General features: G+C 41.7%; 1 protein-coding gene across 6 annotated transcripts; it reads right to left on the bottom strand.

Annotated features, from left to right (window-relative positions):
* Positions 1-90: 90 nt before the first annotated feature.
* Positions 91-14,253, bottom strand: ZFP69B (ZFP69 zinc finger protein B). Of its 6 annotated transcripts, none has more exons than XM_003273327.4 (6): positions 14,037-14,253; positions 13,128-13,560; positions 9,474-9,565; positions 6,697-6,823; positions 6,329-6,424; positions 91-1,369 (listed from the first exon to the last, which is right to left on the bottom strand). In XM_003273327.4, the coding sequence occupies exons 2-6, from the start codon at positions 13,252-13,254 to the stop codon at positions 201-203; spliced, it is 1,611 nt and encodes a 536-aa protein (XP_003273375.2). In that variant the 5' UTR covers positions 13,255-13,560; positions 14,037-14,253; the 3' UTR covers positions 91-200. The 6 variants fall into 6 exon arrangements, with proteins under 6 accessions (XP_003273375.2, XP_030679418.1, XP_030679415.1 ...); XM_030823555.1 differs by having other exon boundaries at positions 94-1,369; positions 6,329-6,511; positions 14,029-14,253; XM_030823554.1 differs by having other exon boundaries at positions 94-1,369; positions 6,329-6,511.
* Between the last annotated feature and the right edge of the window lie 4,153 nt (positions 14,254-18,406).

Genomic DNA, 18,406 nt, shown 5'->3' with positions numbered 1-18,406 from the left:
TAAAAATATTAAAATGTCCTTTCTTTTCTGAAACAATGCTGATAATAGGCAGTTGTGTTTTTAATATGGCAAAATTAAGAGTTGGTAACATTGTGCCAAACCATTTTTTTTAAATGTTTGTTTTGGGAAATCCAAAAATCAGGGAACCACTGATTTAGAATCTTTTGCTCCAACATAGATTATTTGATGTTTAGTATATTTCACACAACATTGCTGAAGGTATTTCTTAAATGTGTTTTGCAGTGTCTAATAAGGGATGAACTACAGCTGAAGGCTTTTCCGCACTCATTACAATCATAAGGTTTTTCTCCAGTATGAATTCTCTGATGTTTAGCAAAGGATGAATCATGCCTAAAGGCTTTCCCACAATGACTGCATTCATAAGGTTTTACTCCAGTATGGACTCTCTGATGGATAGAAAGATGTATTCTCTGGCTAAAGGCTTTCCCACATTCCTTACATTTATATGGTCTTTCTCCAGTATGAGTTCTCTGGTGTTGAGTTAGGTATGTACTATGGCTGAAGGTTTTACTACATACATTACAAATATAGGGTTTCACACCAGTATGAATAATCTCATGTTGCCTAAGGTGTCTAATCTGGAAAAATGCTTTTCCACAGTCTTTGCATGTAAAAGGTTTCTCTCTAACATGAGTTCTCAAATGCTGGATCAGTCCAATGCTCTGGCTGAAGGCTTTCTCACACACCCTACATTCATAGGGTTTCTCCCCAGTATGAATTCTAACATGTTGAGTAAGCGATGAAGGATGTCTGAAGGTTTTCCCACACTCCTTACATTCATAGGGTTTCTCACCAGTATGAATTCTCTGATGTGGAATAAGAGATGAACTTTGGCTAAAGGCTTTTCCACATTCCTTACATCTGAAAGGTTTCTCCCCAGTATGAATTCTCATGTGTTCAGTAAGGTGAATAAGCTGTTTGAAGATTTTTTCACAAATATTACATTCAAAGGTTTTCATTTTTGTATAACTCCTTGAATGATTAACTAAATCTATGTTGTATCTGCTTCTCTTTCCAGATGTGTCATATATACGATCTCTTTTTCTTGGAAGACCTATTGGTTCTGGCATAACTTCTGACTTTGCATTAATTCTTTTCTCAAATCTATTAGATTTTTGGCCTCTCTCCTGAGTGAATGTTTTCTTGCACATCAAGGGGATTTGCCCTTCATCCATTCTTTGGTTCTCTTTTTGGCTTTCTAGCTTATTACATTTGGAGATTCTTCCCAAGGTGGAATACATGGTGCTTCCTTTTGTAGATCCTTCCATCATTAGGCCACAATGTAATTCTTCCCATGAAATATCATTCTGTAAGGCTGACTCTTTGGTTTTTGTTTTGCTCTCCAAGTCTAAAAGAAATAAAAAAAATAAAAATAACCCATATTCCCTGCACTTTAAAAAATTAATTGCCACAGTGAGAATGGGAGGACAAAATATATATACTAGGTACAGGAGTTTTGGATTGTCTTCAAATGTGATTCTGTCACCTAGAGAGCTGATACGAATGCAAGTGAAGAAGTAGAGAAAAGAAGCTGTTAGAAGTATGTAAGGTGGACCAGGTGCGATGGCTCATGCCTATCATCCCAGCACTTTAGGAGGCTGAGGCAGGAGGATTGCTTGAGCCCAGGAGTTCAAGACCAGCCTGGGCAACATAAAGAGATCCTGTCTCTACAAAAACAAAAAACAAAACAAAAAACAAACAAACAAAAAAACCAGGCATGGTGGTGTGTGCCTGTAGTCCCAGCTACTTGGGAGGCTGAATTGGGAGGATCAATTCACATCTCAGCCTGTAATCACACCACTGCACTCCAGCCTAGGCAAGAGAGCAAGACTCTACCTCAAAGAAAAATGTAAAATGATTTTAAGAAATTAGGAGGAGCTCATCCATGTGAACTGCAAGAGGAAATAAACTAATAAGACAATAAGAGTAAATATCAGAAGATCAAGGAAGATAGAATTTTTTTTTTGACAGGGTCTCTCACTCTGTCACCCAGACTGGAGTGCAGTGGTGTGATCATGGCTCACTGCAGCCTTGACCTACCAGGCTCAAGCAATCCTCCCACCTCAGTCCCCCAAGTAGCTAGAACTTCAGGCACATGCCACCATACCTGGCTAATTTTTGTATTTTTTGTAGAGATGGGGTTTTACCATGTTGCCCAGGCTGGTCTCAAACTCCTGAGCTCAAGCAATCCACCTGCCTTGGCCTCCCAAAGTGCTAGGATTACAGGTGTAAGCCACCATGCCTGGGTGGAAGATAGGATTCTAACATCATATCATCTCAAGCCCATACTTCTGTGACAAAATTTTCTTTATTTACAAATAAAAGTATTTTAAAAGGTATCTCAAATACTTTTAAACACTAAAATAAAACACTGAATAATGTAGGAATGCACTGACTTTTAACAAAGGATAGCATCTCCCTAACTGGGATAAAATTCCCTGCAGTCGCGAGGATTCTGAAATGTCTCCATTCATACATTTCCCACCAAAATGTATATGTGAGTGTATGAATTTGTACATCTATGGTCTTAAATATACATCTGTTCAAAAAAAAAAAAAAAAGATCATGGTATACATATCTACATCTGTTTTAAGTCTTTTGTGTGTGTGTGTGTGTGTGATGGGGTCTTGCTGTGTCACCCAGGCTGGAGTGGAGTGGGGCAATCTTGACTCACTGCAACCTCTGCCTCCCAGATTCAAGCAATTCTCCTGCCTCAGCCTCCTGAGTAGCTAGGTTTACAGGCATGCGCCACCACACCTGGGTAATTTTTTTTTTTTTTTTTTTGGAGACAAAGTCTCACTCTGTTGCTAAGCTGGAGTGCAGTGGCGCAATCTCTGATCACTGCAACCTCCGCCCCCTGGGTTCAAGTGATTCTCCTGCCTCAGCTTCCCGAGTAGCTGAGACTACAGGCATGTGCCACCACGCCCAGCTAATTTTTGTATTTTTAGTAAAGACGGGGTTTCACCACGTTGGCCAGGATGGTCTCGATCTCTTGACCTTGTGATCCGGCCACTTCGGCCTTCCAAAGTGCTGGGATTACAGGCTTGAGCCACCATGCCCAGCCACTAATTTTTGTATTTTTAGTAGAAATGGGGTTTTGCTATGTTGGCCAGGCTGGTCTCAAACTCCTGACCTCAAGTGATCTGCCCGCTTCGGCCTCCCAAAGTGCTGAGATTATAGGTGTGAGCCACCACACCTGGCCTTAAGTCTGTATCTTTATGGGCCTCTTTTTATATCTGTACATTAAGTTTTATCTCATTCTTTATTTTAAAAAAATTTAAATTATTATTATATTTTAGAGATGGGATCATGCTATGTTGCTCCGGCTGGTCTCCAACTCCTCGACTCAAGTAATTCTCCTGCCTCAGCCTTCTGAGTTGCTGGGAAGACAGTGTAAGCCACCCAGCTAGGCTATCTTATTTTTTCTACAACTGCATTGCATTCTACTGCATGGACATAACATAATTTGACTTGTCCCTACTGAAAAACATTTCACTTGTCTCCAATTTTTCACTGTTATAAAATTACACCATAGTACATCATTATACACAAATGCTTGTATACTCCTGTCAGTATTTCACTGGCTTGACTAGAGAAATTGATGGGTTGTGGATGTGTGCCTTTCCCTGCATACTCACTGGATTTGATCAACCTTCATAATTTTTGCCAATATAAGAGGTAGAAAATGGCTTCTCAATTTGTGATAAAATGTTAATTACTCTGTAAAATCTTTAAGGATAGAGAATATATATTTTATTCATTGTATACCTGGCATAAAATTTTTGGATGAAGGAGTTTCTCTGATATTTACCCTTACTATTCCTATCCATCCATTTTGGGCTCTGCCAACCTAAAGCACCAATACTTCCTGTTCACAAAAAAATCTTATTCCTTAGTATTTCTAACCTCACTTTAGTAACAACACATAAAAAGTGCTCAGAAATAGCTGAATAAATTTTGGAGTTAGCTTAAAAAGCAAGCAGAGATGTTTAGATTACTGATTACAGGGAATAGGGAGATGTTTAATTTTTCTTTTTAAGGTAAAAACAAGATAAATGTCGTATTTCAAGTGGTCAAACCTGGCAGTAACATTCAAGAGGATTCAGAAAAAGAAAGTAAGACATCAGCAAATGCAACTAGAAAGTTGAGTAACTCAGGCATAAAATGATGGAAACGTGCCTTAGTGTTGCCTCAACACAGATGAACAGTAGAAGTGGATCTAACAGGTAATATTAAGGAAGAAGCTGTGGGGAACCAGGGAAAAACAGAGTAGAAAACATGCTTAATGTTCTTGCTGATACCATGATTTCTAGAAACTGAAAGAACAGAGGAGGTTAGGATGAGAAACTTGTTTAGATGAGATGGCTTCTGTTTTTGGATGTACTGGGTTTGAAGTACAGTGCTTCTATGTGGAGATGTCCTAAATGCCAGAGATATATAAGAATAGGGTTCATATGGATGTATAAAACAAAGATGAAATTATGGAGAATATGGGCATGGAAGGAATATTTGAAACCATCACAAAACATCTGTGGGAGTTTGTACAGAAATAGTGCAGCAGTGTAAAAAAGACAGAGATTCCTCAGAAATTGTGGCAGAGTCTGCTGGTTATTCCCTAAACTCTGTTCACCCTGATTTTGGACATATGAATAGATTATATTTCCCAATCTCCCTTGAAGTAGATTGAGTGAAGTCACAAAGGTCTCTCCTGTTAAGAGAATGAAAGTGAAAGTGATGTGAACCACCTTAGACTGGCCCATAAACCCCTCCCAAATGAACTCCTTTGCTTCTTCTATTATAACTCCTCGCTTATTCTATGCTGTCTAAATGCAGATGATGAGGAAACCCTAGTGGATAGAGGAGCCACAAGGCAGAAGAATCCTTCTGAATCACCAGATGAAGAGGAACTGTCCAGTAACCTAAACAATTTCTCCAGGGCCCAGTGCAGTGGCTCATGCCTGCAATCCTAGCACTTTAGGAGGCCAAGGTAGGCAGATCACTTGAGGCCAAGAGTTCGAGATCAGCCTGGCCAACATAGCGAAACCCTGTCTCTACTAAAAATACAAAAATGATTAGCCGGGCACAGGGGCTCACACCTGCAACCCCAGCTACTTAGGAGGCTGAGGTAGGAGAATTGCTTGAACCCAGGAGGTGGAGGTTGCAATGAGCCAAGACTGCACCATGGCACTCCAGCCTGGGTGACAGAGCAAGACTCTGTCTCAAAAAGAAAAAAAAAATTTCTCCAGATCAGTATATGATCAAGGAATAAGTTCATATTCTGTTTGAGATAACTTATAGCTCAAAATCTGTTGTGAAATTTTGGAGTCAATTTATTACAGTCGTTTAGCCTATCTTGACCTAGGCAGAAATCATGTATCTCCATTAAAAAAGACACTGATGAGAAACACTGAAAAAACAATAAGAGAAATAGAGGAGACAAAAATTATTAAACTAGTTGATAGAGGAAAGAATATTAAGGTGGCGAGGTCTACATGTATAATCTAATGCAGCCATGTAAAATAGTGCCATAAGAACACACAAACTGTGGTGTCAGAATGATTAGAATTAAGATATTGAGTCCACCAAGTAGTAGCTAACTGCCCTGTATACATTTCTTAATCAGCCTCCTTTTCCTCACGTGTAAGACAGAGGTAATGTGGGACTTACAGAGAACCCAGCTATCATTCACAGAGAACCCAGGTAAATACCTGTCATTATTACTGTACTTAAATGTTAAAGAAGACTGTTAAAAGCCACTGGATCTGCTAAGAACGAATTCTGTGGTTGATTTCTCAAAGAGTCATAAATTTTCTGGCATGAAAAGTTAAATTACACAAGTTAAAATGAGAGAGTTACAATTGAAACTGTGATCACAAAATAAGGATTAGAAAAATATTGAAAATGAAATCATTGAGAGACAGTGAAACTGATGGTAAAATGACATGAGAGTCCAGTGAAGTGGACTGTATTTAATGAGGAGAGACCTGTGTAAATCTAAATGTACATGGGAAAGAAACTATGATCAAAGCAAGGTTTAGAATATTGGAGAAAGAGGTAAAAATCATGAAAGTCAGATCAAAAGAAATGATGAAGAAGGTTAACCCTGATGAGAAAGGCATCTCTTTTCCTCTGATTCCAGAGAGACTAATGAGAAGATGCAAGTGTGGGAAAAGGGTGACAGAGATAACAGAATCAACTTTCTTGAATGCACCATCCACATGGCCTCAGTCTTCCCCACGGCTTGGAGAAGGCCTTGAGGGGAATTCTCTGGCTAACATCACAAAGGCCCCACCTGCCTTGCACTTACCTGAACTTGGAACTCCTGAAATATCTCTCTCCATCAGCCATGGTTCTTCTCCTTTCTCCAGCTGGGAAATCACGCCAGGTTTGGAAAGCCGATATCCTGCTTTTGGGGAAGAAAAAAATGCATGTGCTGAGGTCACAGAGCCATCCCAAGAATATAAATATGGTTCTTTGGTATTCGGGCCTTCTAAAGAAAGCAGAGTAGAGTAGAAAGAAGAGAGCAGAAAAGAGCATAGCAATCCTGACTGGGTGTTCAGAAGGAAACACGAAACCTCTAATACAGAACCCAAAGCCCAAACAAAGCACTTAATTTAGAAGCAAAGGTTTTCATCCAATAGGTACGTTCTATTTTCAAGAGGCGCCCATCCTTACCCACTGAGACCAGGTTCCCATAGTTCTCCAGCATCACCTCCCGGTACAGATTCCGGTGAGCAGGGGCCAGCTGCCCCCACTCCTCCTGAGTGAAGTCCACTGATACATCCTTGAAGGTTAACAGTTCCTAGAACATCAAATACGTTCCTTTTCAGCCAGACTTCAGGAAGTTGTTCTCACCTTGTCTAGATGCTAAGAGATTCTAATCAAGTTTTCCTGGATACTCTCTTACTAATCATTTAATTTATTCTAATGATTATAGATTACATAAAATGGAGGTTATAAAACAATGCATAAAACATGTAAGTTACCTCTACAACTTACAATCTGGCTGAAGTGAAAATGTTCATGAAATATTAAAGAAGGTCACAGTACAATTTACAGTAATTTTGATTAAAGACAATAAAGTTCAGGAGTATTTGAGAAAGTGGGGAGCTCAGAAGGGGCTAAGGCCACAAGAGATGACAGGGACTTTTGTTGGGCTGAAAGAATTGGTTAAAATGAGAATACTTTAGCATGGGTAAAATAACCTTACCTAGGTTTTTCTGTTAATAATAAAAGTATGAGAGAACAGCACATTTTTGGAGGGAGCATGAATTCTGCCTAGTAATGAAGACGTCTGGACAGAGATAGATATTCTGGGGTAAGAAGTATAAGGGTCTATTATGTATGATCTACAAAAATAAATAACCATTTGACAATTATTTTTTAAAAATACTCCATTAGAGAAATGCAAATCAAAACCACATGAGATATGATCTCATGCCAGTTAGAATGGTGATCATTAAAAAGTCAGGGAACAACAGATGCTGGGGAGTCTGTGGAGAAATAGGAACGCTGTTACACTGTTGGTGGGAGTGTAAATTAGTTCAACCATTGTGGAAGAGAGTGTGGCGATTCCTCATGGATCTAGAACCAGCAATACCATTTGACCCAGCAATCCCACTACTGGGTATATACCCAAAGGATTATAAATCATTCTACTATAAAGACACAGGCACACGTATGTTTACTGCAGCACTGTTCACAATAGCAAAGACTTGGAACCAACCCAAATGCCCATCAATGACAGACTGGATTAAGAAAATGTGGCATATAGACACCACGGAATACTATGCAGCCATAAAAAAGGATGAGTTCATGTCCTTTGCAGGGACATGGATGAAGCTGGAAACCATCATTCTCAGCAAACTAACACAGGAACAGAAAACAAAACACCGCATGTTCTCACTCATAAGTGGGAGTTGTACAGTGAGATCACATGGACACAGGGAGGGGAACATCACACACCAGGGCCTGTCGGGGGTGGGGGGCTGGGGGAGGGATAGCATTAGGAAAAATACCTAATGAAGATGACGGGTTGATGGGTGCAGCAAACCACCATGGCACATGTATACCTATGTAACAAACCCGCACATTCTGCACATGATCCCAGAACTTCAAGTATAATTTAAAAAACAACAACAACAAACAAACAAACAAACAAAAAAAAACCTCCCAAAAGCTAAGGGAATTCAGAAACTGGAAGGCTGAAATAACAACAAATCTCCTAAGTATAGAGAATATTTTAATGCTTTTGTATTGTAAATAATTCTGAAATGCATTTCAGGCCTATTAGGCTGATGTTAGCATCCACATTTAACCTATGAGAAAGCTGAATTTGAGAAAAGTTAAAGACATAGGATTAAACCCTATGATTTAAACACATGATTAAACCATGTGATTTGGGGAACCAAGATCACTCCACTTTAAAACTCTTCTGTTCTCTAATAATACCCTCCTCTGTTTCTCTGACTACTCTCTCATTTTCTTGAGTTTCCCTATGCGTCTGGGGTTTGGTAGTGCAGAGCTTTGCCAATGCTATCAGTTTTCTGACTACTTCATTTAGGACACACGGCACATTCTTAAACTGCTATTAGAAGTTTTCCCTCCTTTTCCGCTTCGCCTATTTAGCTCATGCTCTTCATGACCTGCTAGTATCTTCTCTACTCATTTCTTTTTTCAGTTACAGTCCTGCTCTAGGACTTGACCAAAAATCCTCACTTAAAGGTCATCAATGAAGTGTATACAACTCCAAGAATATCAGAAACTGATTCTGTTGACTTTTAAATGTTGCTTAAAATGACTCATGTTTGTCTTTCTCCCAGATGATATGTGAATTTCATGGGCAAGGACTACATTACATTACGTCTTCTCCTCTCTATCTCTTTTTCTCTCTCACACACACATGCGGCCTCAGCACAATATATTTGTTGGATAAATGGCTAGAGGTTTGCAAAGACAAGAGGTTTCCTGTGGAGGGTTACTACTGGTGGGGAGATTACCTGTGAAATCAACTGATGTGGCCTGGTTTTCTGAGGAAGAACAGGCTAAGAAAAGCCAATCGGCCGGGCGCGGTGGCTCACGCCTGTAATCCCAGCACTTTGGGAGGCCGAGGTGGGCAGATCACGAGGTCAGGAGATCGAGACCATCTGCCTAACACGGTGAAAGCCCATCTCTACTAAAAATACAAAAAATTAGCCAGGCGTGGTGGCGGGCACCTGTAGTCCCTGAGGCAGGAGAATGGCATGAACCCAGGAGGCGGAGCTTGCAGTGAGCCAAGATCGCACCACTGCACTCCAGCCTGGGCGAAAGTGCAAGATTCCATCTCAAAAAAAAAAGAAAAAAAGAAAAAAAAGAAAAGCCAATCCAGGAGGTTGAGTCAAAGAAAATCAAACTCCTGTGCTCTTAAAATCTGAGAAGCGATGTCAAGAAAGTGACCAGAAACTCCAACCCACCTGGGATTCTGCTGTCAGGGATCCAAGGGTCACTCTACTCTCTAAACTTTCTCCCTGGGTCTTTATGTCATCAGCATCCTGAGACAGCAGAGCTGGGGAAGGAAAAGAGCCATGAGGTTTGCATCTCCCCAAATCACCCAAACAGAGAAACTGCCTACAGACCCACTCAGTGTGGCTTCTCCCCAAAAACGTTCACAAAGAGGGACATTTAGAGCGACCCAAGAGCAGCCCAAAGCCTCCTTAATAAGGAGGACCTGCTGCAAGCTGCTTTCACCATTAATATTTCCCAATGGTCTTAGAGATCTCCCAGGCCAATCTTTTGTTCAAAAATCCTCAAAGGTTCCCTACTGACAAGAAAGAAAAATGCAAACACTTCAATATAGATTTCTTTCTTGTTATTTTTAAATTATTATTATTATTTTGAGACAGTCTTGCTCTGTCGCCCAGGCTGGAGGGCAGTGGCATAATCTTGGCTCACTGCAACCTCCACCTCCCAGGTTCAAGAGATTCTCGTGCCTCCGTCTCCAGAGTAGCTGGGATTACAGGCGTGTGCCACTATACCCAGCTAATCAACATAGATTTCAAGATCCTCCACAACCAGTCCATGGCTTCTCCAAGTATTATCTCCTCTAAACATTACCCTTCATCCACTGGACACACCTACCCACACAATCCTAGTACCATTCTTTGAACACATCTGGATAGTATCCCACCCAAATCCTATTTGGTGAAAAATTGAGATATCCTCCAGGCCCAGTTCAAGTAAAGTTTCCCCAGACACCCTTAATGAGAAGAAAGTTTATTCTCTCCTATGCTTCCCAAAAGCTTGGTTTTTATATCTATTCTAGTATCTCTCTCAGGCAGCTTTTTACTTTATTTGTATAATTATCTCTCTCAATTGAGTATTAATGAGGTTATGGCTAGAAACTGTATCTTGCTCATTTTTTTCCATCTGCTAAAGTGCTATACATAACACACTGCCAGCTTTCTAGAATTTAAGTAATACTGGCTGAATTTGAGGTATTAAAAATATGCATTACAGGCCGGGTGCGGTGGCTCACACCTGTAATCCCAGCACTTTCGGAGGCTGAGGTGGGTGGATCATGAGGTCAGGAGTTCTAGCACAGCTTGGACAAGATAGTAAAACCCCGTCTCTACTAAAAATATAAAAATTAGCTGGGCGTGGTGGCGGGCACCTGTAATCCCAGCTACTTGGGAGGCTGAGGCAGGAGAATCGCTTGAACCCAGGAAGCAGAGGTTGCAGTGAGCCGAGATCGCCCCACTGCACTCCAGCCTGGGTGACAGAGCAGGACTCTGTCTCAAAAAAAAAAAAAAAAATGCACTAGAGGCTGGGCGAGGCAGGCAGATCACTTGAGATCAGGAGTTCAAGACCAGCCTGGCCAACATGGTGAAACCCCGTCTCTACTAAAAATACAAAAAACTTAGCTGGATGTCGTGGTGCACACCTGTAATCCCAGCTACTTGGGAGGCTGAGGCATGAGAATCGCTTGAATCCGGGAGGCAGAGGTTGCAGTAAGCCAAGATCGTGCCATTGGACTCCAGCCTGGGTGACAGAGTAAGACTCTGTCTCAAAAAAAAAAAAAAAAAAAAAAGCACTAGGAATTAAGGCACATGAATAACTGTCTTTGTATTTTATTCCAACTTTTTATCATGAATATTGAACATCCATACATCCACATCTAGATTCAACAATTGTTAATATTTACCATATTTGCTTTACCTATCTACATTTTTTCTGAAGCATTTCAAAGTTGTCTGCATCATACTTTATCCCTAAATATTTCAAATAAGGATCTTCTCTTGTATAACCACAATAACATTTATTACATCTATGAAAATTAACAATAATTCCATAGTGTCATCTAAATATTCAGTCCCTATTCAGATTTCCTCAACTGTTTCCTCAACTTTTATTCTGGATTTTTTTTCCAAACCAGGAGTTAATCAAGGCTTACCCATTCAAAGTGGTTGTTACCTCTAATCCCTTTTACTCTAGAATAAGTACTTCCCCTTTCTTCATGATGTTGTCTTTTTAAGATACAAGAACAGTCTGACTGTATCCTCAATGTGGGGTTTATCTTATTTCTCCATCCACTGTATTTTGTGTAAACCAGCAGTTCAGTCTTTAAACTTAATTTAGGATCACATTCAACATTGTTGGTAGGAATACCTTGTAGGTGGTACCAGGCGCTTTATATTACAGTTATCTGCAAAGTATAAAATACCCAGCTATCCCATTACTGAGACATTTGATTAAAACTGTGACCACCACACCTCACCATTGGAAAATTATGTTCATTCCTTGCCATTTAGTAAGTAATTTGAGGGGACAATACTTTGATATCATGTGAGTATCTGTTCTCCATTAACGTTTCAATTATTTTATTTACGGTAAAAGATTCTATCATTCTTTCTACATTTATTTATTTCTTTATTTATTTTTGAGACAAGGTCTTGCTCTATCACCCAGCCTGGAATGGAGTGCAGTGGCGCCATCTCAGCTCACTGAAACCTCCGCTTTCCTGGTTCAAGCGATTCTCATGCCTCAGCTTCCTGAGTAGCTGGGATTACAGGCATGTGCCACCACGCCCAGCTAATTTTTGTATTTTTAGTAGAGATGCGGTTTCGTCATGTTGGCCAGGCTGGTCTCAAACTCCTGGCCTCAAGCAATCCGCCCACCTCGGCCTCCCAAACTGCTGGGATTACAGGAATGAGCCACCACACCTGGCCTCTTTCTACCTTCATTATTGGCAGGCATTTTCTGTGAATAGCTTTCCCTCACCAACTGAAGAGGATCTAAAAGGCACGGTAAATGCATCTTTCATTCCCATAACAACCTATTTTTCAAAGTAAGGAAACTGCTGGGATTACAGGAATGAGCCACCACACCTGGTCTCTTTCTACCTTCATTATTGGCAGGCATTTTCTGTGAAAAGCTTTCCCTCACCAACTGAAGAGGATCTAAAAGGCAAGGTAAATGCATCTTTCATTCCCATAACAACCTATTTTTCAAAGTAAGGAATCAGTGTATTAATTACCTCCAATGTTTGCAAATGAATTTCCCTCCCCATCTTTCTCTATTTTAAGTGTCAAGGTGATCATGTGGAATTTTACTTATTCAAGGTGTTACCATCAGTTTGGATACTTCAGCTTTCCCAAATCTGTCGAGTGAGAGACCCTTAAACCTGGCCTCTTCTGACACATATCCATTAGTCTTTAAGCTCTTCCTTGCTTTCCAACACAAGTTACTCCAGGCTCACCTGGTACTTCCCCTGCTGCTTCTCCTTCTGACCTAGCCACCAAGTTCCTGTGTGACCCTGGGCAGGCCTCCCATTTGATTTACATTTCCCCATTGTTAGAATAAGAAAAATCAGGTTAAGTCCATCCTGCCCCACATGGCCACAGGAAAGATGAAAATAAATAACATACGTAACCATGACACTGAAATACTGGTCCTAAGCTGAACTGACCACTACTACTTAGGAAAACCCCAGACTAGGAGCCACAATCAAGAACTCCGGAAACCTTCCACCCACTCGTCTCCCTAAGAGATGCTTCCACTCAAGTGACTCATTCCTTCTCACACTAGAGGGGACTGCTTTTCCTCCCTCCCACCCAGCAGTTTATTCTCACCTTCTGCTTTAAACATTTCAGTCACATCCTCCCACAGGGCCACCCGCTCCGTGGCCGCCTTTGGACGACGCAACTTCGCCCAGGTGCCGGCCTCGGTGGGCGGGGTGATGAGGAGCTGCTGCAGCATGACGGCGTCCGCACTCCTTTCTGAGGACACTCTGTCTTAGCCCATAGGGCTTGTCCACCTCTGATGAGGAAATTGCTGGAAGCTCTGACAGGAGGCTTCCCAATTGTACCGATCTCCTTAATCGCCGACTCCTACTTCTCAATGTCCTCTCTCAGGAACCCAGGGAACATACAGTATCAAAATCCGAGATCTGGACTTGTGTCTATCATCGGCTGTCAGGGCGCATCTCCCAACTTGAGCTCCATCTGTCTCCTCGGCCAGCAGCTGCAGGCGCCAAGTATTTACTCTCAGCAGCCCCTGCCGATGCTGGGCAGAAGACATTAGAATCAGCAAAGGCCCAAGGAGGCTCAATCATAGGGCAGAACGCTAGAACATATATGAATCACTGTAAAATGTTTCCAAAAGATACACGGAGGCGGTGGGCAGACACAGCACACAAAGTTCAAAGCACCGCGCAGGTGTCAGGAAGCACAAAGAGACGAATACAACCCAATCCTTTGGGGCAGTAATTATGTGTAAAGTAGCCGGGGATTAGGAATCCCAGCTCTTTCACTAGTTGGCTGTAGCAAACCGCGAAACCGCTAGAATCCGTCTCCTCCTCCCCCAATCAGAGGGTTAGTCCTCCCCACAGAGCCGGACCCGCCCGGCCCTAGCCTCCCAGCCTTTGTCTGAGCACGACTCCGGGGCTGCGGAGAGCACCGCGCGCGACAGGGTGGCCGCGGGCGGAACTCGCGCTTCCCGGCTCGCCCAGCTCCCCAAGCCCGGGATACCCACCCGCTCACCTTCTCCCCGCTGGGCCGGCACGCCCCCGCCTTCCCACCGCTGCAGCCAGGTCCCGGCACTGCGCGGCCACGCTCCCACGTAGCGCTGCGGCGGGCAGTCGGGGCCCAGTGCGCCTGCGCAGCGGCTGCCCAAGCCTGGTTCCCAGCGTCCTCCCGGGGAGCCGCTCCGCCAGCGTAGACGCCCCCACCGGTGCGCGCCGCGTTGGCTGCATTCAGGGGCTCCCAGTATCCGATCCCTGCGAGCATCATCAGCCTGGCTCCTGCGGGAGGAGACGGAGCCTGCGTTCTTAGGCCCCAGACTCTGATGAAGAACAACCATCTTTCCTCCGCTGGGAAAATGCACGTGAACGTTAGGGTGAACCTTTGAAACCCTTGACAAAAGGGAGCCATCGGCATCACGTTTTTTGGTGAAACGACACTGGTGTAAAATAGTCCATAGCACTTTCCCTAAATATTATGTACATGCCAGTTATTTATTCTAAGCAGACAGTTGAATGAATTCCGGTATATTGTTAAAAGAATACCACAACAGTTTTCTGTTCTAGTATTCAATAAAAATTCTCATGTTTATTGCTTATCTTGTATTTCTGAAATGCCAGAAAATACACAAAAACAAAAAAAATTATTGCCTGTAATTTCAGCAAGCAGCGGTAACCTTGCTAACAGTTGGTGTACAGCCTTTCCTACACACACACAACGTTTTTCATGCATTGTTATATATTTTCCACAAAAGCGATTATACTGTAATGCTGTTTTATTGCTGAGTTTTCTCCCTCCAACAAAATTTGAGTACATCATTCCAAATACATTTCTACATCAATAGTTTACAAAAACAACAAATTAGGAAATAGAATACAATTATAGTACTTGCTAGCTGTTATGAACCGAATGTTTGGATTCCCCCAAATTTATCTTGAAGCCCTAACTTCCGTTGTATTTGGAGGGTATTTAGAGATAGGGCCTTTATTGAAGTAATTAAGGTTAGAATATAGTCCTAGTCAGAAACGAACCCAACTGGACCTTACGTGGGGCTTCTAGTCTCCACACGGAGAAAACAAATTTCCGTGTTTTTGTTTGTTTGTTTGTTTGTTTGAGATGGTGTCTCGCACTGTCCGCTGGGCTGGACTGCAGTGGCGTGACCTCGGTTCACTGCAACCTTCGCCTCCTGGCTTCAAGCGATTCTCCTGCCTCAGCCTCCCAAGTGGCTGGGATTACAGGCGCCCGCCACGATGCCCAGCTAATTTTTTGTATTTTTAGTAGAGACGGGGTTCCACTATTTTGGCTAGGCTGGTCTCAAACTCCTGACCTCGGTATCTGCCCGCCTCGGCCTCCCAAAGTGCTGGGATTACAGGCATGAGCCACCGCGCCCAGCCAGATTTCCGTGGTTTAAGCCACCCAGTCAATGGTATTTTGTTACAGCAGCCCAAGCTGATGAATACACTAGCATATAATAGTTACAGAATATGAGGCTCTGCCCTAAGTGCATTTCATATTTTAACTTATTTTGTCATCATAGAAACCACTTGAAGTGAGTACTATTATTATTCCCACTTTACAGATAAGAAAACTGAGATTTAGAGAAGTTGAGTAACTTGCCCAAGATCATGTAGCTTACAAGTGGTAAACACAGGCAGTCTATGTTCCTATCTGCTACTCAACAAAAATACCGCATAAAATACAATAAAATGTTAATGGTAGAATCTAAGTAGTGGTACAGGGATGCCGTACTGTAAAATTCTTTCAATTTTTCTGTATATGTGTATGTTTTCATAATAAAATGTCAGAAAAATACAGCTAAGAATAAACAACAAGAATTATGCAGGAAATTATAAATAAAACTCCAATTTTTTTGTTTAAATAGTAAGAATAGTGATATAACACATTCACGAGTTGAAATAGTACATTCTAAGTATGTCACTTTTCCTCCAGTTCACATAAACTGTGATGCATCCCAATCAAAATTTCAACTTTTTCGGCTGGACATGGTGGCTCACGCCTGTAATCCCAGCACTTTAGGAGGCCAAGGCGGGTGGATCACCTGAGCTCAGGAGTTCGAGACCAGCGTGGTCAACATGGCGAAACCTCGTCTCTACTAAAAATACAAAAATTAGTTGGGTGTGGTGGTGTGTGTCTGTAATCCCAGCTACTCAGGAGGCTGAGGCAAAAGAATCGCTTGAACCCGAGAGGTGGAGGTTGTAGGGAGCCAAGATCGTGCCACTGCATTCCAGCCTGGGTGACAGAGCAAGACTCCATCTCAAAAAAAAAAAAAAAAATCAACTTTTCTTTTTACTAAACTAAATGATTCTAAAGTTTAGCTAGTATGGCAAGTGTTCCAGAATGGCCAATAATGTTTTCCAACAACAATGAAGGCAGACTTGCCCTACCAGATATTACCTTGTCTTATGGAGGCAAAATAATCAAAATAAAACTAGTGCCAAAATATACTCGGAAATCAGTGAGATGAAGTTGGAAACTCAGAAACAGACTTGACACTTTATTTAAATTTAGTATATTGTAAAGCTGGTGTTTCAAAGCAGCTGGATAATGATCGATTATTCAACAAATATCATTAGGACAACTAGTTAGCCATTTGGCAAACAGTATGAGTCTTCTCTGGCTGACAACAAAATACCATAGACTGGGTGGCTTAACCAACAGAAATTAATTTTCTTATAGTTCTGGAGGCTGGGAAGTCCAAGATCAAGGTGTGAGCAAGGTAGGTTTCCTTCTGAGGCCTTTTCTCTTGGCTAGTAGGCAGCACCATCTCCTTGTATGTTCACAAGACCTCTTCTTGTGTGCTTGAGGAGAGTGAGCTCTCTGATGTCTCTTCTTTTAAGAACACTAATCCTATCAGATCAAGGCCCCACCCCTGTGACCTCATTTAAACTTATTACTTCTATAAAGGCCTCATCCCCAAATACAGTCACTTTAGGGGTTAGGGCTTCAACATATTCGTTTGTGGCGGAATACAAACATTCAGCCCACAGCAAGAACAAATCAAGTTGGGTTCCTGCTGTACATGTTACACATCGTATAATTTCAAGAAAGTAAAGTTTTGTTTTCTTTTTCACTTTTTAATTTTTTTAATTACCCCATATCCTAGTCAAAGTAAACTTCTGTTTTAAAGTAAAAGCACAACTGTTAACGGGTTCACATAAAGGTGATTCTAGACATAGTTTTGGGATAAGAAACTATTCTATACATAGTTTTGTGATTAAGGTCCTATTATTTGCAAGTAACTAGCTCACCAGAATTGCTTTCTAAGTTAAAATGATTATTATTATTGTTGTTGTTGGAAGGATTCTGGAGTCTTCAGGAACTCGAGGAAGAACTGGATAGCCTAGTCTGTGAAAGGTTAGGAACCAGCGGATTTCTGAGCACCACAAAGCAAATACCTAGAGAGATGCCCTCTAAACCACCACCCTTAACATGATTCAGCTCTGGCAACTTTCAGTTGTGTTACTCAGTTCAGAATTCCAAATTTTGGCAGGATCATTTGATCATTTGGCTGTGACCAGGGGCCACGGAGTGTCATGGTAGAAAGACTTGGCTTCTGGGCACCCACCCCATGAACAGTTAGCAGTTCCCAACAAAGGGGAAATGTTTCAGACTCAGGAAAAAGATGAATTGCTCCTTAATTTATTTCATAACAGAAGTAGAACTTTAATACTAAACCATGATTTTTCAAATACAAAAAAGAAAACTATAGATTAATTTATGACTGTAAGTACAAATATTCTAAATAAAATATTGACAAATAGAATTAGTGATGATTTTTTTTTTTTTTTTTTGAGACGGAGTCTCGCTCTGTCGCCCAGGCTGGAGTGCAGTGGCGCAATCTCGGCTCACTGCAAGCTCCGCCTCCCGGGTTCACGCCATTCTCCTGCCTCAGCCTATCCGAGTAGCTGGGACTACAGGCGCCCGCCACCACGCCTGGCTAATTTTTTTTTTGGATTTTTAGTAGAGACGGGGTTTCACCGTGGTCTCGATCTCCTGACCTCGTGATCCGCCCACCTCGGCCTCCCAAAGTGCTGGGATTACAAGCATGAGCCACCACGCCCGGCCGAATTTTTAAAAATATATATGACCAACCAAGTTTTTCCCAGGAATATAAGGGTGTTCCAATACCAGGAAGCATATTAACATAACATATAACATCAAATTCAAGAGGAAAAACTATATGATCATGTCAATAGTCAGTGAAAAAGACTTTAATAAACTTTAGCAGTCATTTCTGGTACATCATTATCTGCTTAACAAGCAAAGAGCATTTACTGTTTGTCAACTATTGTTCTAATCCATATACTAAAAACTCTAAGCAAAATAGGAATAGAAGGAGATTACTTGGTATAGACCGAATGTTTCATCCC

Source organism: Nomascus leucogenys, chromosome 12 (genome assembly GCF_006542625.1).
Source record: "Nomascus leucogenys isolate Asia chromosome 12, Asia_NLE_v1, whole genome shotgun sequence".
NCBI lineage: Eukaryota > Metazoa > Chordata > Mammalia > Primates > Hylobatidae > Nomascus > Nomascus leucogenys.
Note: the sequence above shows the minus strand (reverse complement) of the source record. Positions and strands in the feature narration are given on the sequence as shown.